At 44.2% G+C, this 23,233-nt stretch overlaps 1 protein-coding gene across 3 annotated transcripts in view; it reads right to left on the bottom strand.

Annotated features, from left to right (window-relative positions):
* Nucleotides 1-14,051, bottom strand: part of Adh6 (alcohol dehydrogenase 6 (class V)) — a 62,705-nt gene extending 48,654 nt beyond the window's left edge. Inside the window, exons 1-4 of one of the 3 annotated variants that reach the window (XM_087625023.1) lie at nt 13,976-14,031; nt 4,667-4,727; nt 3,811-3,912; nt 2,573-2,714 (exon numbers count right to left, since the gene is read on the bottom strand). In XM_087625023.1, coding sequence (XP_087481149.1) covers nt 2,573-2,714; nt 3,811-3,912; nt 4,667-4,723 — 301 coding nt within the window. In that variant the 5' untranslated portion in view covers nt 4,724-4,727; nt 13,976-14,031. 3 annotated transcript variants of the gene reach the window in all.
* Nucleotides 14,052-23,233: the final 9,182 nt, after the last annotated feature.

The following is a 23,233-nucleotide window of genomic DNA, read 5'->3' as shown; positions in this document are numbered from 1 at the left end:
CTGATAAGTGGATATTAGGCAAAGAGCTTGGAACACCTATTATACAACTCACGGACTCATGAAGCTCAAGACAAGGAAGCCCAAGGGGATGCTTCAGTCCTACTAAGAAGGGGGAACAACCAATCAAGGGAAGTAGAAGGCGGGAGGGACTTGGAAGGGAGAGAAGAGGGTATGGGGGAAAGAGGAGCAGAATCAGCTATGGGAGGAGATGTACAGAGGGTCAGGAAATTGAACAGAGGTGTATAGCAGTGGGGGACGGGGCACTGTGGGTAGCAACCAGAAAGTGCCAGATACCAGGAAAGCAAGAGCCTCCCAGGACCCCACAGGGACGACATTAGCTGACCCCACAAAGGGGAGGGAAAACCTGTTGAGACCATATCCAGAGGTTAGGCATGGCCTCCTGGTTGAGGGATGTGGCCACCCATCCATCTCCAAAATTTTAACCCAGAACTGCTCCCGTCTAAAAGAAATTCAGGGAGAAAGAGTGCAGCAGAGCCTGATGGAGAGGCCATCCAGAGACTGCTGACATGGGCATCCATGCCACATGCAGACACCAAACCCAGAAACTATTGCTGATGCCAAGAAGTACTTGCTGACAGGAGTCTGATAAGGCTGTCTCCTGAGAGGCTCTGCTCTGCCAGATCCTGACCAATACAGATATGGATGCTCGAAGCCAACCATTGGACTGACCACAGGGACTCCAATGGAGGTCAAAAGAAGAAGTAAAAATAGACAAGAATAAGGCCATAAAAAGCTGTTCGCCCACCTTAGCAATGAGGCATATTCAAATTTAAACACCTTTGCAAATTCATCTTACCCCAGTCAGAAAGGCTTAGGATCAAGAAACCAACTGTCAACAGATGCTGGTGAAACACGGGGAAAGGGAGGTCCCAGTTCCTGCTGGTGGCATTGTAGACTAGAATCCGCTCTGCATTCACAGCCACCTTGGAAATGAGCATGGAGAATTCTCAAAAAGTTCAAGGTTTATCTACGGTATGACCCAGCTAAACTGTTAGGGTTTTACTGCTGTGAACAGATGCCATGACCAAGGCAAGTCTTATAAAGGACAACATGTAATTGGGGCAGGCGTACAGGTTCAGAGTTTCAGTCCATCATAGTCAGTGTGGGAGCAGGGCAGCATCCAGGCAGGCATGGCGCAGGAGGAGCTGAGAGCTCTACATCTTCATCTGAAGGTGCTAGCAGAAGACTGACTCCCAGGCAGACAGGATGAGGGTATTAGCGCCCACACCCACAGTGACACACCTATTCTGACAAGGCCACACCTCCAAATAGTGCCACTCCCTGGGCCAGGCATATTCAAACCATGACCCTGTTCTTCAGCATAAGCTCACAGGACTCCATATTTGACTCCCACGTACTTGCCCACCATATTCATTGGACTTACTGAAAATAGAGACAGAATGGAAGTTGCCTGGATGGTCGTCAGCTGACTAAAGTATAAGGAAACACAATTCATTCACACAACAGTATCATTTCCAGCTGCAAGGAGCACAGATTCGTGAGACTTACAGATAAATGGGTGGAACTGGAAAATAGACTCATCGACGAACAGAACCCAGAAAGACAAACGAACACTAAGTGTTCTCTTCTGTCTGTGGACCCTAGTTCTGAATCCATGAATTTGACTCTCAAACCTGAAATAACCCCAGGAGCCAGGAAATCAGAAGGAGCCATGGGAGAGGCAGAGGAAAGTTGTTCCAGAGAGAAGGCTGTAGGACAATGATGTAATGGAGAGGGGAAGGGAAGGGAAGAAAGGGGTGAGGATTAAACTGGGAGGGGCAAATAGGGGATACACAGGGAGAAAGAGTGAGGGGTGACAAACAAGACTAAATATTTGAAAAAGCCATGATGAAAGATTATTTGATAAGCTTACTTAACAATAAACATGTAACAAATATGTATATACACACATGCATTACATACACAGGCCTACATACACATATCTATACATATATACACTTATATACATACTATACACACATTTACACACACACACACATATATATACAAACATGAACATATCTAAACACACACACACACACACACACACACACACACACACACACACACACACACACCCATACACCCAGTTTAAATTTAATTGTCACATAAGGTGATAGCACTTCCTCCAGGAGCCATAGGCCCTCTGAACTCCCAATGCCCGTGAAGGGACACCTCCCTTCAAGTTGCTGATTAAGGGGATCCAAGAGACCCAACCCATCAATATAGGCCATTACCCTCACTTTAATTAAACAATTGTTCAGCAGTGCATTCCAGTTTGCCAATTTTCTGTAATTTTCCTCCTCCCTTGTGCCTTTATTGGGTATAGATTTGGTGCGTTCTACGTCAAAATATAAATGTGACGAATAAACCCCACTACAGTTGTGCTGTAACTCAGAAACAACTACGACTCCTCCTTGCAGAAGTGGGTAGTGTTCCGCCTTTCATTTTGGTTGCTCCATCATGACACGTCCGAGGGATGGCCTTTAGTCTGTTTCCCGCTGTGGGTTCCAAGTCTCGCGGTTTCTCCGAGATGGGCTTTGCGTCTTACCTGTTCTTACGCTGCTTACTCCTTCCCCCACACTCTCGACTATCCCAACTCCTTCATGGCCCATAATCATGGGGCAAAACTTAGAAAGTTCTTGTGTGTTCAGACATTTTATGTCTGTGCCACAGACTCCTGTGGCCACCATCTGTGTGGAAAGCACAGAGAATAGAGGTTGGTCTGTTGTGAAGGCTTCAAACTCGATGTTCTCTTGAGGTTCCCAGTTCACTCACCTCTACTCGGCTCTCACCATTGGCACCTGTAAGAGTTGTTTGTGTAAAGGAACCCAGTGTTCTTCCTTTACTCCCGATTTTAGCTAAAGTTTCAGTTTATCTTGCAAAGATCCTTAAAGTTTTGTTAATAGTCCCACTTCCTTGCAAGTTCTAATGGTGTTGTGCTCGTGACGGGGCGATCAGACGTACATTGAAACCTCATGGTTCTAGAGATGCACCCACAATTCTGGTCTGTGTTTATTATTCCTCTCAGCTGGCTTTGTCCCGTTATCTACAGAAGGCGGGTTTTCTACCTTTATCTATCATAATCATCTGAATAATAATGGCTACCAGGATTACCCCCATTCAGCCTCTCCACCGCTCACCATAATCTGCACTGCTCTGTATTTTGGATCAAATGCACAGGTGAGAGAATCAGACTGAACCTTGTCAGATAATGGTTGGGTGTCTTTGAGTCCAAAACTGTTTGTTTGGGATGAGTTGCGACCTTGTTGGCGTGTAGTCATTGGGGATTGCTAAATGACATATGCTTCACTCAGTAAAGAATAGATACCGCCCAAGGGTGCAGAAGACACTTTAGATCGTGTCGGTAAGGTAATGTAGAAAGAGCTATCTCTCCATAGTCCATCAGTAAAGAACACATACGCTCCACCACTGAAATGAAAATAATCTAATGACCTTGAACCACAAGTCAGATGGACTGCATTTTAACTTGCTGGGAGCCACTTAGAATCACCTGGGGATGGGGGCCACGCCCAGCCGATGGGCTCATAATTTGAGATGAGATGCAGTTAGCATTTCCCAAGCTCCCTAGTGATTCCAAGAGCGTGACTAAGCTTTTAAAAAGTGAACTGGTTTTCTTATTCTACGTAGCAGTGTAAAAATGTACTAATCCTCCCTAACATCTTCTAGGCAAAAGAATATGTAGTTTTATTTTCGTATAGAAAATTCTGGGGAGGATAAATGGTGAATGGCTTTGGTTTTGATGTCGAAATGCTGAGTTTGTTTTACCTTTATTCGAACCTCCTTTGCTTTGGGTGGGGCCACTTCGATCTCCTCAATGGCAAGTGGGGCTCCAGGCTTCCAGAGCACAGTGGCTTTGCATCTGATCACCTGGGTACAGCAAATGAAGAGGGACAGGGATGTGAGTAAGTTTAGGAAGACTCTTACATCAATCATTACCAGAAAGCACTTAATTCACCCATACTCAAGAGGAAAAAAAGGAAAAAGTCTACATCTATACTGAAGGTGGTGGCTCCCACCCCAGTGTATTGTTTTTGTTCTGCTTTCAGCTTCTTTTTTTTTTTTTCTTTTTTTTTTTCCTTTTTTTTTGGAGCTGGGGACCGAACCCAGGGCCTTGCGCTTGCTAGGCAAGCGCTCTACCGCTGAGCTAAATCCCCAACCCTGCTTTCAGCTTCTATAATTCAAGTCAGTGTAGCAAATGTCGTTTATATTTATAGGAAAGCACACATATAAATGGACGGATAGCTTTCTCTCTCTGCTGAAACTGTCTTGTTCTGTAGGCCAGTCTGCTTTTGAACTTGTGATCGTCCTGCCTCCGCATCTCTGGGCTGCCATTGTAGGCCCCTGCCACCCATCCTCACAATGTATGTGCTATTATTAGGAATGAAATAGACCACTAGTTACTTCAGAGTTGTGGTATTACGCCTTGTGCCAGCCTCATCTTGCAAGAGGGTCCTGAGGACGGGTGTTTGGGAGCGGTGGAAAAATGACTCGGAGTCAGTGACGAATGCAAGCTGACAGCGCTGTGATCTGCTGGAGATAGCTTTCTCATTCAGATGCAAGCCCAGACTTTTATTTGCATAAGCTACTTCCTTAGAAATTGCATATCAGTTTAATCACTTACCCCAGGTTCCATTTTGATCATTTCACGAATCAGCATTTTATTATGACCTTGACCCATGACCCTTAAAAATACAGAGCACATTTGAGGCAAATGAACCAGATAGCAATTTTTTTCTCTCTCTTTTAACATGGCAAGTCCTATGCGGAATTACCCATTATGCCGAAGCCATGATGAGTGCCACCTATAGGCTGAGATTTCTCAACACTTATTTTAAAAAGGGTTCTCAAACACTTCAACACCGCCCCCCACTTCTAGCTCTCCATCCAAAGGTAAGGGAGAAAAGATGGTCAGTAGGACAAGGGGATATGGGCCTGATTAGAAGTAGTTCTTTAGGGCGATTCCAATCTCTGTCAGGATAAAATACCAGGATACCAGCAGTAATGCCAGGTTAAAAGTGTCACCAAACACAGATCAGCAAGGATGGCATAATCCAGCAGAAACTGCCAAGCCTCTGCCAAATTGGCTGGAATCAGTCAGCAGAATGACCAGCACCAGCTGGAACATCAGGGTTCTCTTCTGTGCCTCTCTCAACAAAGTGAAGATCAGCGAAGATGCCAGCAAGAGTTTCACAGCTAGTTATGTAAGCACCCTGCCCTCTCTCTTGAGTCCTACTTATACCCTCTCAAAGATCACATGTCCTCCATGGGTCTTGCCTCATCAAAATACCATGCGAGTCTGCATCACATGACACAACCAGAGACTTCCACTTCATAGAGGAATGCAAATAGATCTATATTTCAACTTATACAAAACTCAAGTCTCAAAGACCTCAGTGTAAAGTTACTTACACTAAATCAAATAGAAGAGAAAGTGGGAGAACAGCCTGAGCACATTGGCACAGGAGGCAACTTCCTGAACAGGACACCAACAGATCAGGCACTAAGATCAACAATATAAAGAACTCAAGAGGGGCTGGGGATTTAGCTCAGTGGTAGAGCGCTTGCCTAGGAAGCACAAGGCCCTGGGTTCGGTCCACAGCTCCGAAAAAAAGAACCAAAAAAAAAAAAAAAGAAATTAGACACCAACACACCAAATAACCCAATTAAAAAATGGAATATAGAGCTAAACAGAGAATTCTCAACAGAGGAACCGCTAATGGCTGAGAAGCACTTAAAGAAATGTTCACTATCCTTAGTCTTCCAAGAATTACAAATCAAAATGACTCTGAGATTCTGTTTATACCCTTCAGAATGGCTAAGATATAAAAAAAAAAGCCCAATGGACACATGTTGACAAGGATTTGGAGCAAAGGGTACACTCCTCCATTGCTGGTGGGAGTGCAAACTTGTACAACCACTCTGGAAATGGATTTCACAGTTTCTCAGAAAATTGTGAGTAGCCCTACCTCAAGGTCCAGCTATACCACTCTTGGGAATATAACCAAGAGATGCTCCACCAGACCACAAGGAAACTTGTTCCACTATGTTCATATCAGTTTTATTCATAGTAGCTAGAAACTGGACATGATTCAGATGCTCTTCAACCAAAGAATCGAGATTTAATGGTGTGGTTCATTTATACATTGGAAAACTATACAGCTACTAAAAATAAGGAAATCATGAAATTTCCAAGAAAATGATGGAACTAGAAAATATCACCCTGAGTGACGTAACCCAGACTCTGAAGGACATGCATGGTGTGTACTCACTTATAGTAGATATTAATCATAAAGTACAGGATACTCACGCTTCAATCTACAGACTCAAAGAAGCTAAATGACAAGCAAGGCCCAAAGCAGGATGCTTGAACCTCACTCAGGAGGGGAAATAAAACAGTCATCAGAGGTGATGGAGGGAATGTGGAGGGGAGTGAGGTGTGTGGGGGATCAGGTGTAGGGAGAGCTGGGAGAGAGAGAGGGCAAGGAGAGCGAATAGACATTGGTGAAGGGGGTGCGGTTGTCTCTAGGATGTATCAGGGACCTGGTGTGGAGGAGGCTCTGGGGAGTCTATGGGGGACTCTAGATGAGACTCCTAGCAGTGGGGGATATGGAGCCTGAAGTGGCCACCTCCTATAACCAGGCTGGACGCTCAGTAGAGGGATAAGGACACCAACCCACTCACAAAACCTTTGATCCGAAATGTGTCCATGTGTCCTGCCTACAAGAAGTGCAGGGACAAAGATGGAGCAGAAATGGAGGGAACACCATCCAATGGCTGGCCCAACTTGAGGTCACATGGGCAAGAACCAATCCCTATTAATGATCTCTGTTATGCTGGCAGACGGGAGCCTAACGCAACTGTCCTCTGAGAGGCTCTACCCAGCAGCAGAGGAGAAAAGATGCAGGGACCCACAGCCAAACATCAGATGGGGCTGGGAAGCCTCGTGGAAGAGTTGGTGGAAGGACTGAGGTCCCTGGAATGCATAGGGACTCTATAAGAAGACTAACAGAGTCAACTAACCTGGACCCTTGGGGGCTCCCAGACACTGAACATCAACTGAAGAGCATACATGGGCTGGACTTAGGCCCCATGCACATATGTAGTGATGTGTAGTTAGTCTTCATATAGGTCCCCCAACAACTGGAGCAGGGTTGCTTACCTGGACTCTGTTGCCTGCCCATGGATCCTGTTCCCCTAACTGGGCCATCTTGTCTGGCCTCAGTGGGAGAACATGTGCCTAGTTCTGCAGCGGCTTGAGGTGCTAGGGTGAGTTGGTATCTAGGGTGGACCACCCCCTTCTCAGAATGAAGGGAAGGGGGGGTTGGGGAAGGTTCATGTGGGGGTGTACCAGCAGGAGGGAGCTGCAATCTGGATGTAAAGTGAATAAATGAATGAATTAATGGGAAAAAGGACTGTCAAATAATTATCAAGATTATTCAAGTCAGATAACTATTAACCAGTTTCTTTCAAATCCCTGTAAATGAATACTTTCTTATTGCTTATTACAAAAATTATTCAAGTCAGATAACTATTAACCGGTTTTTTTCAAATCCCTGTAAATGTATACATTTCTTGTTGCCTGTGGGAGGTTCTTATGACCGTATATGGTAGGTTTACCCAGGGAAAGAACACAAAATGTAAAGTTGAACATCTCCCTTCCTTACCCAGGATGGTCTCCTTTCAAGCTTACCAGAGCTTTGTTAAGTGCATTCTTTTAAGAACCTTCTCATTGTTTTATTCATGTTCTCGATCACTTGCTGTTTTTAAGTGTGTTAGCCTTTGCTGTTACCTCTCCTGCTTCCTCTCCCTTCTCCTTGCCTTGGTCTTATTCTACTCTTCTATTTCTGGGTCATGAAGTATGATCTGGAATTATTGATGTGCAACTTTACTTTTCCAACGTGCTGATCTAGTTTGGTAAAGACCTAATTTAGTGTGGATTTAACGGTGTCACACATATGTTGATGGCCATTTTCAGTTTTATTCACCGTGGTATGTTAAGAAAATTCCTGGGTTGGAGATAGTTCAGTGGTTAAGACCATTGGCTAACAATCAACAATATGCCACCAGCACATATGTAACAGCTGTGTAGCTTGGTGTTGATTTGGAACTCCTAACAGTAAGAGCATGGGCTGTCTCTTATTCTATTGCCTGCCTTTGGGGACCCTTTCCCTCTAGTGGGGTGACTAGCCTCAATAGGAGAAGATGCACCTAGTCTTACTACAACTTTTTATGCCAAAGCTAGTTGATATCCATGAGCAGCCTTCACTCTTCTGAAGAGACAGGGAGGAGTGGATTGGGGCTCGGGTGTTGGGAGGAGGAGAGTAGAGCGAGAGGAGGGAGGGGAAACTGCAGTTGGGATGTGAAGTACTGTAGGGATTTGGGGGTGCAGACCACTCTTAACTGTTTTGAGCTAATGATATGGTTGATGCAGAAGGGGCAGTAGCCAGATTTCCTCAGAGAGGCGTCAATCTAAGAGGCCAAGGTAATGCTTAGGTGATGGCTGAGACTCAGAACATAGCATCTGTTTGGTGGTAGCAGGTATTTTAGGAATGCACCATGCACCTGAGTAGCACCTGTAACATAGGACAAGCGAGACTTTTATTTCAGTGATTCTACTGAGAATGGAGTTAGAAAAATAGTCGGGGCAGCTTTGCCTTTATCAGAGAAAGAGAACAGGCGAGAAAGCCATTTAAAGACTCCTCAGCAGGTTTCGTGAGTTTTTGACAAGACTGGTGATTTTGTTGCCACCATTGTTCACCAGAAGATGTAGATCGTGGAGGAGCCACTAGTCTGGCTCAGGAGTTCAAGGAGCCTTTCATCAGCCAATTTACGTTCAGAAGTCAGTTGCTGAGTTTCTATTACTGTATCCTCATGAGGAAGAGACAGTCAGTGAGGAAGATTTTTCCACATTATGATTAACACAAGTTAATAAGATATTTAGTATCCTGAAACTTAGTTGTCTGGCTGTCTGGACACTATATCATAACCTTCATTCTAGAACCTGTAGAAGGATACATTTTCTTTTTTACACCTTGATTGATGTAACTCATATTTGCCAGATCAAAGTGTAACTGTGTAATCAGTTGTTTGCTACACAGACTTCTGCACAGGGAGTGGACGCTTGGAAATGTAGAAGTCAGTCAAGGTAACTGTCCCATGGTTAGTGCACTTTCAGCAATAGATGCCTAAGTCCATGGACCAGCTACGATGGCCAGTGGAGGTGGCTAGGATGGGCCAAACCTGAGAGAAACCCAGATGCTAGCTGTTAACATCACAAGCAGGCGGCAGCAGCTCATTGGTAATCTAAAAGAGAAGTGTATTTTTTAAAATAGGATTGCGTTACAATGTCCAGGGATACCCACCATTTGGGTGTCCTGAATAATTTTTCAACCTGAGTTTGACAACATAGCCTTTGGCTGTTTACTTTTATCAGCAAACATGCGAAAGGTAAAAGTTTGAACTTGCCCCCTAGACAAAAGTTGAAGACAAAAGAAAGAAAAATAGTCGGGCCCTGGAACTGCCTGTTCCAGGAACTAGCTGATCACAGAAAGAGTAATTGCACCAGCTGGTTCAGCCACTTTGTTCCAGGAACTAGCTAACCGTAATAGCAGCTGACCATAGTAGCAGCTGACCATAATAGCAGGAACTGGTTAACCATAAAGTTAGATTAAAATCTTAAAGAACAATCATGAGAAACAGGAGGTTCTTCCTTGTGATTCAGTATGCTTTTTCCTTTAAATACCCCTTCTCCCAATCATTTGAGGTAGAACTCCTCTACCCCTGTGAGGGATACGAGTCTCGACCCCAGTGCACTGGTTTCTGTTGTCCCTATCAATAAACCTCATGTGATTGTGGAAGAATAAAGATTTTAAACTATCTCCCACTGACCCTGCTGTGAGGACAAGTTTACCTCACAGCAAAGAATAACATAACATGTTTTGGGGAAATAGTCTGGCCATAGCCACCACAAACCATCTGGCCTCCATAAGGCCTGACTAAACAGTCCTGAGAAAAACAAGAACTAGGGTCAGCTTGCCCCGGAAGCAGGGTGGCCTAGAGTTGAACTGAACCCAAGTTGTAAACCAATGAAATTGCTTTGTGTGACTGTTGCTAACTGCCTATGTAATTTTCCCTATAAATCCCTTCCCCTAATTGGGCTTGGGGTCGACTCCTCTGTCTCCTGTGTGAGATATGTGTTGTACCCAGAGCTCTGGCTCCTCAAATACACCTCTTGTTTATTACCTCAAGACTGGTTTCTCGTGAGTTCTTGGGGGGTTGCGTCACCTTGAGATTTGAGTGGGGGTCTTCCCCACCCTGGTGGTCTTTCAATTGCATCAAGGACAGTTTCTAGTGAGTTCTTGGGGGGTCGTGTCATCCCGAGACTTGAGTAAGGGTCTCCCCACTCCGTGAGTCTTTCACATGAAGGGTTCGAGTGCAGAAAGACACACAACAGCTGTCAGAAGTACACATCTAAACATAGTGTGCTGTTGTTGGTAAACACAAAATTTAAGATTTGGCCTCAATATTTAAGAATATAGGGCTGCTTTCACTTCCTCTACAGAGAAAGACATCACAGTATTGAAGTAAGCTAAGGTCTTGTCTTGTATCTGGGCAGTGTGTATATTTGTCAGGAAGAGATTAATTACTGAGAATTTTGTCCAAATAATCTCTCATATGGTTATGTATGATGTCTGAGGACTATATAGTTTATTGAGCTGTTAAAGAACATTGATTATTTTAATTCTCATTTTTTTTCTGCTGGGTATTTAAGATCATGTAGGTGGTTAAAATGTATCTTTTTGTTTCCTTCCAAGAGCAGTTGAAGACCTGGTTCTCCTGTATGACTTGGGCTTGGGAGAAGTCCGTGGCTCATCTAGTCCTTCTTTTGCCTTTAGTCCATCTATGTGAGGATGAGCCAAAGGTCTTCTTGACTGTTGCCATTTTCCCTGTGTTGACCAACCTCCTGGCAGACTGGACACTGGATAAAGTCCATTCAGTGGCTTATACAAAGCCCCCCAAACAAGAGAACAGACGAAACCCCAGTTACAGAGCATTTTGAAAGATGTTGTATCGTTCCCTGGGACTTAGCTAATATTTATAACAAGGGAGAAGATATTCTGTTTTAATTTCTCTGACCTCATCAGTGTAGGTTTCCAAGTGTGGTTATTGACCACCCAGAAGTTCAGGTGTACTAATTTGTTATATTTAATTAATCTGTAATGTTATGGTAAAGCTTGACCAGAAATTAAAGTGTGGCTGTTGGATCAACAGATATTCCTGTCACTCTGGAACTGTTAGAAAAGAAAGTTTGACTCTATATCCACTAAACTGAATTCAACTAAGGTTTGCAGATGGTTAAAAAAAATCTGGAAAGGAAGATTTACACAATGAATTTATCAGTAAAATATAAATGAAATAAAATTGTGCTTTTTGAGTTTGAATTACCTAAGGTGCAATCCACAGACCACAGGAAGTTCAAGAAGAAGGATGACCAAAATGCAGATGCTCCCATTCCTTCTTAAAAGGGTGAAAATATGCATAGGAGGGGATATGGAATCAAAGTTTAGAGCAGCAACTCAAGGAATGGCTATTCAGAGCCTGACCCACACGTGGCCAGTGTGTGTGTGTGTGTGTGTGTGTGTGTGTGTGTGTGTGTATCTCCACCAAAACTAGATAAGATTGATGAAGCTAGAAAATGCATGCTGAAAGGGACTGGATATAGATCTCTCCTGAGAGACACATCCAGAGCGTGTCTAATACAGAGGTCAATGCTAGCAGCAAACCACTGAACTGAGAACAGGATGCCCTTGGGGTGAATTAGAGGAAGGATTGAAAGAATTGAAGGAGCTGGCAACCTGATAAAAACAACAATGCCAACCAACCAGAGCTCCCAGGAACTAAACCACTACTGAAAGACTATACATGGACTGACCCAGGGCTCCAACTGCATATGTGGCAGAGAATAGCATTGTTGGGGCATGAGGGGAAGGGGAAGCCCTTGGTCCTGCCAAGGTTGGACCCCCAGTACAGGGGAATATTGGGGGGGCAATAAAGGGGTGTATATGGTGGGAGTACCCTTATGGGGGAGAGGGAGGGCAGGGAATGGGGCTTATGGACAGGAAACTGGGAAGGGGAATAACATTTGAAATGTAAGGAAATATATCTAATAAAAATTTTTAAAAAATTGTGCTTTTTGTAAAAGAATTGAGAAGTGCATGCAAAGAAACTAAACACCCAAGGTTTTTTTTTTTTTTAAGTGGAAATATTTCCATTTATTCATAATTTTGAAGTGAAATCACACAGCACATAATAGGAGAAGTTAAAATTTTTTTTTTGCATTTTTTTCCTTCTTTTTTTTTATTTTTTTTATTTATTTTTATTTTTTTATTATCTTGAGTATTTCTTATATACATTTCAAGTGTTATTCCCTTTCCCGGTTTCCGGACAGACATCACCCTCCCCCCTCCCCTTCCTTGTGGGTGTTCCCCTCCCAAACCTCCCCCCATTGCCACCCTCCCCGCATAGTCTAGTTCACTGGGGGTTCAGTCTTAGCAGGACCCAGGGCTTCCCCTTCCACTGGTGCTCTTACTAGGATATTCATTGCTACCTATGGGGACAGAGTCCAGGGTCAGTCCATGTATAGTCTTTAGGTAGTGGCTTAGTCCCTGGAAGCTCTGGTTGCTTGACATTGTTGTACTTTTGGGGTCTCGAGCACCTTCAAGCTCTTCCAGTTCTTTCTCTGATTCCTTCAACGGGGGACCTATTCTCAGTTCAGTGGTTTGCTGCTGGCATTCGCCTCTGTATTTGCTGTATTCTGGCTGTGTCTCTCAGGAGCGATCTACATCCGGCTCCTGTCGGTCTGCACTTCTTTGCTTCATCCATCTTGTCTAATTGGGTGGCTGTATATGTATGGGCCACCTGTGGGGCAGGCTCTGAATGGGTGTTCCTTCAGTCTCTGTTTTAATCTTTGCCTCTCCCTTCCCTGCCAAGGGTATTCTTTTTCCTCATTTAAAGAAGGAGTGAAGCATTCACATTTTGATCATCCGTCTTGAGTTTCGTTTGTTCTAGGGATCTAGGGTAATTCAAGCATTTGGGCTAATAGCCACTTATCAATGAGTGCATACCATGTATGTCTTTCTGTGAGAACACCCAAGGTTTTATAATTAATTCCTATATTGATTTCTTCGGTCTCAGATTACACTTTTAATTTCAAATATAATTTAAATGGAAAGAAAGCCTATAATTCTTTGTCCTAACTATTATTTGTACTGTTGGTATAAATTTTTTTGACCATTTGAACACTTGGTTCTTCACTGTTCTTAGGCAATATTTAATTATGGCTTAAATTGTTATTTTTATATTACAAATGCCATGTATATTCATTACAAGAGATTTTGAAATGGAAGAAAAAAACCCCACCTCTATGTTTATCACTTTCTCCTTACATTGAAAAGCCTTTGCCTGTCCTCACATGGACTCTACTTTTCCCATCCGTTCACAAGTCCTTGGTCCTGCCAAGGTTGGACCCCCATGTTGGGGGTTGGTGGGAGGGTGGATGGGGCGGGGAGCACCCTTATAGAAGGGGAGGGGGATGGAATAGGGGGCTTATGTCTGGGAAATCGGGAAAGGGAATAACATTTGAAATGTAAATAAAAAATATTCAATAAAGAAAAATTAATGGGGGAGAAACACATTCTCTGCATGGATAACTTATTTTCTCCCAGCCGCCCCCACCCCCTTTAAATCACATGGGACACCCTGGACACTTTAGGAATCAGAGTTGTTTTGCCCAGAGCAGAATTCTAGCTTAGGGAACGCTCCTATCCCTTCAGCTGACTTCGGTCGCTGTGCCTCGAGTGTAACCCGAGTAAAGTAAAAGTACACAGCAGAAGCAGCAGCAGCCAGATGCCAAGAGAGGTTATCCTCTTACCTTTCCCTGGGTGCCCATTTTCCTTGGGAAGCTCGCTTTGGAAGTGTCCTTCTGACTCTGGCCTTTCACCTCTACCCAGAATGTGTCCTGTGCTGTGAACTCTGGATAAATAGCATTCGTGCTGGCTGGTTCTCCAATCACAGCCCTGCCTGACCTGTGCTGTGACATTTGTACTGTTATAGTTCATCTATAAACCCATCACGCTCAGCTGGCACCGAGGTGTTTGTTTTTAATTAGTTTTTTTTTTTACTTTTATCACAATATATCAAATAGACAAAGTGCATTAATTGTATAAGACTGAGTTAAAAGAAACTACTAAGCAAAGGCCATTTCAACTGTTCTGGAACTTCCCTCCCACCCATTCTTCTGTTGTGCACTCTGATAATAATTTCCTTGCACATTTGTGGTTTTGTTACTATATATTTTCTTTCTTATAGAAGAGTTTTGTTTATTAATCAGTTTGTGTGAATAGACTCAGAGTGTATAACTTCCCTGTGTTCTCCCCTTAGTTCTGTTCATTGATCCTTCACAGTGCCTTTAGTTGTAGTTTATTAGAAAACAATACCGTTGAACTCTCTACTGTATGAACCCACCATAATTCATGCACCCCCTTTCCTCTCTGGTTCTTTTCTTTCTAATCATGGAGAGTCAGCGGCTACATAAAAACTCTCTTCCTGCGCCCTGCTGCACACATGCTCCAGTTTGCTTAGGGGACATTCAGGGCTGACACAGACAGCGCATGCTAGCAAGGCAGCACTGACTGTTGGACAAGGAAGCGCTTTTGCTCAGGATGCTGAAAGCCATTGGCTCCAAAGCTGCCAGAGCCGCTCTGCTGCAGTTGGGGCGCCCTTTGGTCACTGATGGAGAACAACACCCACTGTCCCTCGCAGTGGCTCTGGGTCTCACAGTGTCCTCCAAGGACAGGAGGAGTGCTGCAGCCTGGAGGACCAGTGCCTACCTGAGCTACGTGGGGTCTGAGCACTGGTGTCATGGGCCAGAGTTCTCCAGAGTCACACGTGATGGCAGTTTGAGAAAAGGGATGTCTCCAAATGGTTATCAACTCACAAAATTTTTAACATTATATTTTATCTTTAGGTTTACAAACTTAGACCAATGCAAAAAATCATGTATCCTCTCACAGAGGCTGAACCACCAACCAGAGAGCATGCATGGGACAGACCTAGGCTCCCTACACATATGTGACAGATGTGTAGCTTGGTCTCCGTGTGGGACCCTTGACAATGGAGCAGGGGCTGTCCCTGACTCTGTTGCCTGCCTTTGGATCCCTTTTCCCTAACTGGACTGCATGTCCAGCCTCAACAGGAGAAGATGTACCTAGTCTTACTGCACCTCCATGTGCCTAGGCAAGTAGCTGACACTCATGGGAGCTTCTTTCTGGAGAGAAAGGGAGGGGAAGTGGTGGGGGTAGGTGAGGGGAGGGGAGGGCCTGGCAGAGGAGGAGAGGTCTCAACTGGGATGTAAAGTAGATAAATAAATTAATAAAAAATCCCTAGTTATACTTTCCAGACAGACCATTGTATAAAATGAGCCTTATATAGTCAATGTTTTGTAATATTCTTCTAAAATAAATTTTATTCATTATTTAAAAATATCATCTACCCATCATTGTAGATGGTGTGTAGAGGAGTTCGCTGTCCCCCAAGTTCCTCGTGCTGTCTCCTGCTTCAAAGTTCTGCCCCACAGTTGACTGTTTCTCTCTGAGGTCTGGCTGTCCTCTTCTGACTTTATCCTGGCTGACAGCTCCTTTCTTTACTACGGGAGTTCCCGGATGTGCAACTGTGGTGGTCAGAGCAACTCATGGTTACAGAGTGACTGGACCTCTGTGACTGGATGCAGAAACCTCTGCTTAAGTCAGCAGAGTTGAATGTGATACCGTGGTGGTTTGCAAGGATGTGCAGCTCTTTGTGATCTTGATTTCCCCGATTATCACCGAGGATGAGCACTTTGGTGTCTGGGGTCAGGTCACACAGCCTATAAATGACTTAAGGGGACGACGGTGTAAAGATCGTCATTATGTGGTGTTCTTTCCTTGTAGATTCTTAACTCTTTGTTTCACATATTTAAAGTTGTTTGTTACATTTACGCTGTGTGTGTGTGTGTGTGTGTGTGTGTGTGTGTGTGTGTGTGTGTGTGTGTTTTAGCTGAAGTGGTCAGGCTTGAAGGCAATGGCCTTTACCCGCTGAGCTTCCTTGCAACCCTGGTTTATATAGTTTACATTTTGACCATGTCCAAGTTCCATATTCTGTGTTTTTAAAGTTTAACATATTTTTGCTGTCCTTCCTTGTCGGTGTGTTCTCTTCAGTCGTGTCAGTAGTTAATTATTGAATTAAGTTATTTAATCAAGTTTTAAAGAATAGATCATGCTCTCTCTTCCACTTTCTTCATAGCCGACCTGTAGTTCATAGTTCACTGGGTTTCATTTTAAACTTAAAGTTAAAGAAAAATTGTCATATGGTGGTTCCTCAAGTGCCAGAAGTGTACAGTAAACCAGCCAGGAACTAATCCAGGTGAGGTGAAGAATCGATGTCTGGTCAGCATGACTTTAGCCAGTGCAGAGTCAAAATTTTGTGTACTCCAGCCAAGTGGTTTATTTTTCTTACACATTTAAATACTTTAGAAAAAAGTTTCTGCAAGACAATGATCACTACAAAGTTTTAGACTCGACTGCATTGAAACTCTCTTACAAAGCACATCTCTTTAGCAAAGTGCCCGTGACTGTTACTATAAGAATACATTCTATTAAAGAAAAAGCAGTGCTCAGATAAGGGCCTAGGGAGGAAGGATTTGTACTAAGCATAAAGATAGGTCCTATAATGGAACATCCAAAGCACACGGTACCTCTTGCATAGGATGGGTGTAGAATTTAGACCCCAGTTCTTCCTCCTGGCCCCGTGCTCCCAGAAATAAGCCTCAGACTCAAAATTTAATTACAAATACCTTGGCCGTATAGCTAAGTTCTTCTCTGACTAGCTATAACTTAAAACATCTCATTTATTCTAACCAACATCCTACCATGTGTCTGGTTCCATGAGCTTAGGTATAATTTGTCCGTCTTGTCACATCTTCCCAGCCAAATTTCCCACACCTCCTCTATCCCAGTATTCTTACTCCTCCTGGATGACCACTTTCTATTTCCTGCCTACACCATAGGCCAAAGGCTCTGTAATTGACAGGTGATGCACCCATACAGGATAGGTGGGTTCTATTCACCGAGTGACCAAGCTCAGGATTAGGGCCTAGACGATACTCAGGATTTGGGGGGATTCAAGTGAAGTCTGGCGCCATAGAATAGCAAAAGATTACCAGCTTGCTGGACAATGTCCACTTCAGCTTTCTGGATGAACAGGTATTATTTCCTTCACTTGAAGGGGAAAAACCTGCCCGCTTTAACAATTCTGCTTTCTCTACCACAGAGCTTCTTAGTCTTGACCCCTTCGGTGGTTGACTGACCCTGTCACATATTAAATATCACATATCTGGAGTCACAGATCAGATATCCTTGCACATTAGAATTCTAAGGTATTCACATTAGAATTAGTTAACAGTAGCAAAATTATGGTTATGAGGTAGCAATGAAACACTTTTATGGCTCTCTTACTTCTGCTTCAACACTTGCCTCTGTTTCTCCCTCCTCAGGTTCTACAGCTCCCTTGGCCAGAATCTCTACAGCACTGAGAAGCTCCATGCACCCCCTTTAATTTCCTTCTTCCCACTGTTACTAATTTGCGGTTAGGCTTCTCATTATTTCTTGTTTGCACTGCTGTAGTAATCTTGATACTGAGCCTCCTGTTGGCACAGCTCTGTTTGCAGTCCCTGTTTTAAAGTGCTAGACTAATATTTCAAAGGAAAAGCATCAGTTCAGGACTCCCAAGACCAAGTTTTCAGCCCAAAGGGGCTTGATTTGCCCCTGAGGGACACAGGGGGAGGGAATAAGAGACAAACACAGGAGATAGTGCCAGGAAACCCTGCTGCTAAGGTTGAAGTCTGACATTACCAGAAAGCCCTGAACTCACAAGATGGCTGACTCCCTTTGTCAGCAGGGCTTCTCCTTCTCTGGTCCTGGGGAGCTGGAGACCTGCATACCCTCTACTTGTGAATGTCATATAGCTTAATTACAGGCTCAGCTTCCTTTCTCATGACTAGGAGCCAGCTCAGCAAGCATCTGAGATTTCTGGAATGCCTCCCATGCTTATCTCAGTACCGTATCCTTCAGTCAATGACCTTTGCCCACCCCTTCCTCAAAACTATATAACCTCTCGTTCACTGAAAATAAAGTTGATCTGTCTCTCTGAAGCTGATCTCCATGTGTTGAGCCATACAAAACCCTGTTTGTCCATTCTGTTTCCTGTCCTTGGCCAGTGGCAGGCAACTCCTGGGAAGAAGGGAGAACTGCAATAGATGAGGGAAATGGGAACAAGGGAAAGGGGTGTTCGCTTACAGGTGATTCCACTAGGCTCGTCCCAGGGGCCCAGCAATGGCTTACATCATCACCGGCCATCATCACCTGTCCCTGCCAGGTGTGTCAGGTGCAGGCTGCATATAGAAGGAATGGCCATCACTCCACCTCTCTGTGTTCCCAACGTTCACTTTCTTTCCCTACCTGGCCTTCTCTGTGCATCCCCCTTCTCTTCCCTCCTAGCTTTGTCCCCATCTGTCTGCCTTCTCCATGTCAACTCAACCCCTTCTCTAGGTCCTCACTCCTCTCCCTTCCTCAGATCTTGTACCACTTCCCTCACACCAGATCTGTTGCATGGTGTGATTACTCAGGGACATAGCTTGGTGTGGTGGTTTGAATATGCTTGGCCCACGGAAAGTGGCACTGTTAGGAGGTGTGGCCTTGTTGGAAGAAGTGCGTTACTGTGGGATGGGGATGGGCTTTGAAGTCCTTTGCTCGAGGTCTGTCCAGTGTGAAAGAGACAGTCTCCTTGTTGTCTTCAGATCTAGATGTAGAACTCTTAGCTCTTCCAGTACCACATCTGCCTGGATGCTGCCATGCTTTCCCACCATGATAATAATGGACTGAACCTCCGAAACTGTAAGCCAGTCCCAATGAAATGTCTTCCTTTATAAGAGTTATCTTGATCATGGTGTCTCTTTATAGCAATAGCACTCTAACTAAGACAATTGGCATGGGTCTCCCAGGTACCTCCTCAGTGCATTATATTTCATAATAAAGGGGAGAAGTATTTGTCCCCAGAGGACAAAGGACTGCCTTTGGATAGAATGGAGACAGAAGTGACACATAGGAAAATGACAGTTTGTAAAGGTACAAGAGGAAACCATGTGTTAGAATGAGGTGTTTAATTTTAATTGGGTGTGTTAATTACATTATCCAAAGGGGACTTTCAATTGTTGGACTTCAATACTTTGATAGCTGGCTCTTGGAAGTCAGCCTTAGGAGGAGGAAGTGGCCAAATAAGGGAATAGACCTGGTGGCCAGCTTTAGGAATGGAATCTAATGGGTTTTAGAAGGGCACAGGGAATGGGGGAAGGGCAAGGCCTGCCTGAGCCACGTTTGCCACAGTCCAGATGATCAGGGAGTCGCTTCACCATTCCTAACAGCTTCTTTTAAAAAGCTTTTCTCTCTTTTTCCTTAGTGGCTTTTTAAAAGTCAGATACCTTTTCTGACCTAAAAGCATGCAGAGCTCTCTAAATTCTTGGAGATCAACCTCAAAACTCACTCCAGCTTTCAAGAACATTTATCCCCATACTATATTATACTTTACCCTTCAGGTTTCTTGGTTTGTGTTTTGCTCCCCAGTGCTGTCTGTGACCTCCCCTGACCCTCTTGCTTCTGTGCTGACATGACTGGTGCTGACCCACAGCCTACTGAACTCTGAGACACCCTTCAGACATACAGGCTCTGTTTTGCCCACTCTTTGCTCTTTAGGAACATGATACCCACATGAGCCTAACCGATGTCATGTTCTGTTATTTTTGTCTGTTTGGGTGACTCCCTCCCCACTTTTCAACTTCTTAGTTATTGAGATGCTATACAAACATTTAACACACATCCACATCTACTACAAGAAGAAGGTTCTCTGATGGGCATTGACTGAGACACTGGACTACAGTTATGTTATTAGGACTGAGAAGCCATTTAATTTATAAAGTCTATTTCCTAGAGTACTTTAGAGTCCTAGGAAACTCCAAGTACTGAGTAAATGATGGTCCAGTAGGATGTCTTCTTTGGAAGTGCAGTAAGCATTGACACAGGTTGGGCATCACAGTTTCCCATGTGCTTGTGGTCTTTTTTTATGCTAGAGTTCCCCAGGCTTCTTTGAAAGTAAGTGTAAACTCAGTCCCCAGAAAAAAGCTATAGTTATATAGAAGGGTCTGCAAAGCAAGTAGCTAGTTGGAACCCATGATGGTCCCGAGCTGGAATGTTGGTTATCCAGCTGTACAGTCCCCTCCACTCACCACCACATTCTTCTGTCTGTCACTTGGTATCTTTGGTGTACTGAACTAGTAGGGCACTGGTCCCTCCATTTACTCAGCTCAGCTAAGCATGGCACCCAAGGGTGGGAATCCTACAGCCGAGCCCTGCTTTGCCATGACCCATGTACCCGAGGTCTGTCCTCTGGTGTACTTGAAAATTCCTTGATCTATGGCTCATTCTGTACTCTACCCACTTCCACATGGATGATGTTTCTCTGGGAACCTGAAACAGTGTTTCACGGACGCCATTACTTATGTTTGGCTGGAAGTAAAGCGTTTCTTATTCCCTGCAAGGTGAGAGCAATAAAAAGGTGGGGAGAGGATTCGTTGTCAGGGGAACAGTGAGACAGCTCAAAGTGTCCTGCTTAGGATCTTGGGTGGCATTAGATAAAGAAAAGTCATACTTTTTGAATGACAACTCAGGGCAGTAGGCTGGCTTTGCTTCAATGTTCTGCATACCTATCTCCAAAAAGAAGGGTCTAGAGGCATAAATAGCACCTCATCTCACTAACGGCCTATCTTAAGCATGTCTTCAGGAAAATCAGCGTTCCTCGGGGATGGTCCAGAGATCAACAGACCTAAGCTGCAACAGTTTTTACTTATTATTTTTGAAAATAAATTTACTTATTTTGTGTATTGCACATGCATGCACATTGTACCATGATGAATGAGTGGAAGTCATAGGACAACTCCCAAGAGTCAGTTCTCTCCTTCCCACACAGGGCAGTGGAACTCAGGTCCTCGGGCATGGTGGCAAGCAAATGCACTTGCAGACTGATCCTCGTGGAGCATTATATTTTAGTTTTATCATTCTGCAGATTCTTTTTATTCCATCAATACATGGCACAACCCACAATCATGTGCAGAATTCATCTGTCATGTCTTATCTGTGTCTTTAATTTCTTTTTAATTAATTAATTAATTAACTTTATAGGGACAAAGATATAGCAGAGACAGAGGGAATGGCCAACCAATGACCAAGGCCTCCCCCCCACAGCTCCTCCCCCCATTTCTTCCTCCTCTTCTCCTCTGAGAAGGGGGAGGCATCCCTGGGCAACCCCTCACCCTGGCACATCAACTCACTTCAGGACTAGGTGCATCCTCTCCCACTGAGGCCAGACCAGGCAGCCCAGTTAGGGGAATGGGATCCACAGGCAAGCAACAGATTCAGGTAGAGCCCCCACTCCAGTTGTTGGGGAACCTGCATGAAGACCAAGCTGCACATCTGCTACATATATGCATGTGTGTGTGTGTGTGTGTGTGTGTGTGTGTGTCGGGGGGTATGTCCAGTCCATCCTGGCTCTTTGGTTGATGGTTCAGTCTCTGCGAACCCCAAACAATTCAGGTTAGTTGACTGTTGGTCTTTCTATAGAGTCCCTGTCTTTTTCAGATCCCTCAATCCTTCCCCCAACTCTTCCACAAGACTCTTCGAGTTCCATGTAATGTTTGGCAGTAGGTCTCTGCTTCTGTTTCTGTCAGCTGCTGGGTGGAGTCTCTCAGAGGACAGTTATGCTAGGTTCCTGTCTGCAGGCATAACAATCTCATTAATAGTGTCAGGGATTGGTTCTTGCCCATGGGATGGGTGTAAATTTGGGCAGGTCATTGGTTGACCATTCCCTCTGTCTCTGCTATATCTTTGTCCCTGCATATCTTTTTTTTTTAATAACAAGAATCTTTTCTTTTAAAGATTTATTTATTTTATATATAAGTACACTGTAGCTGTCTCCAGACACACCAGACGAGGGCATCAGATCTCATTACAGATGGTTGTGAGCCACCATGTGGTTGCTGGGATTTGAACTCAGGACCTCTGGAAGAGCAGTCAGTGCTCTTAACCGCTGAGCCATCTCTCCAGCCCCCCTGCATATCTTATAGGCAGGATACATTTGGACTGAAGGTTTCCTGGGTGGGTTGCTGTTCTTATTCCTCCACTGAGAGTCCTACCTCGCTATAGAAGATGGCCACTTCCAGCTCCATATGCCCCATTGGCTAGGAGTCTCAGCTGGAGTCACCCCATAGACTCCCTGAGGCCTCCTCTAGGCCAAAATCTCTGGCAATTCTAGAAATGCCCTCCTACTTCCCACCACCAATTTCCCTTCTCTCTCCTGCTCTCTTTGCACCCAATCCCCCACTTGATTCCCCATCCTACCCAGTTCCCTCTCTCCATCCACCTCCAATATCTATTTTATTTCCCCTTCTGAGAAAGATTCAAGCATCCTCCCTTAGCCCCTCATTGTTCTTTGGCTACTTTGGGTCTGCGTATTGTAACGTGGTTATTCTGTACTTTATGGCTAAGATCCACTTGTAAGTTGAGTGAGTACATGCTATGTATGCATGTCTTTTGAGGTCTGGGTTACTTCACTCAAGATGATATTTTCTAGTTCCATCTATTTGCCCTCAAAATTCATGATGTCCTTGTTTTTAATAGCTGAGTAGTTTCCCATTGTATAAATGAACCACATTCTTTAGTTGATAGGCACCTGGGTTGTTTTCAGTTTCTGGCTATTACCAGTAAAGCTTCTATGAGCATAGTAGAGCATCTTTTGGGTATATCCCCAGCAGAAGTACAGCTGGGTCTTGAGGTAGAACTATTCTCAATTTTCTGAGTAAAAGCCAAATTGATTTCCACAGTTGTTCTACAAGTTTGCACTACCACCAGCAATGGAGGAGTGTTCCCCTTGCTCCATATAATCCCAGCATATATTGTTACTTAGATTTTTGATCTTAGCCATTCTGACGGGCATAATGAGGAATCTCTGATTTGTATTTCCCTGATGACTAAGGATGTGGAGCAATCCT

Source organism: Rattus norvegicus, chromosome 2 (assembly GCF_021556685.1).
Source record: "Rattus norvegicus strain SHRSP/BbbUtx chromosome 2, alternate assembly SHRSP_T2T, whole genome shotgun sequence".
Taxonomy (NCBI): Eukaryota; Metazoa; Chordata; class Mammalia; order Rodentia; family Muridae; genus Rattus; species Rattus norvegicus.
The sequence above is the reverse complement of the archived record's forward strand: the minus strand, read 5'-3'. Positions and strand labels throughout refer to the sequence as shown.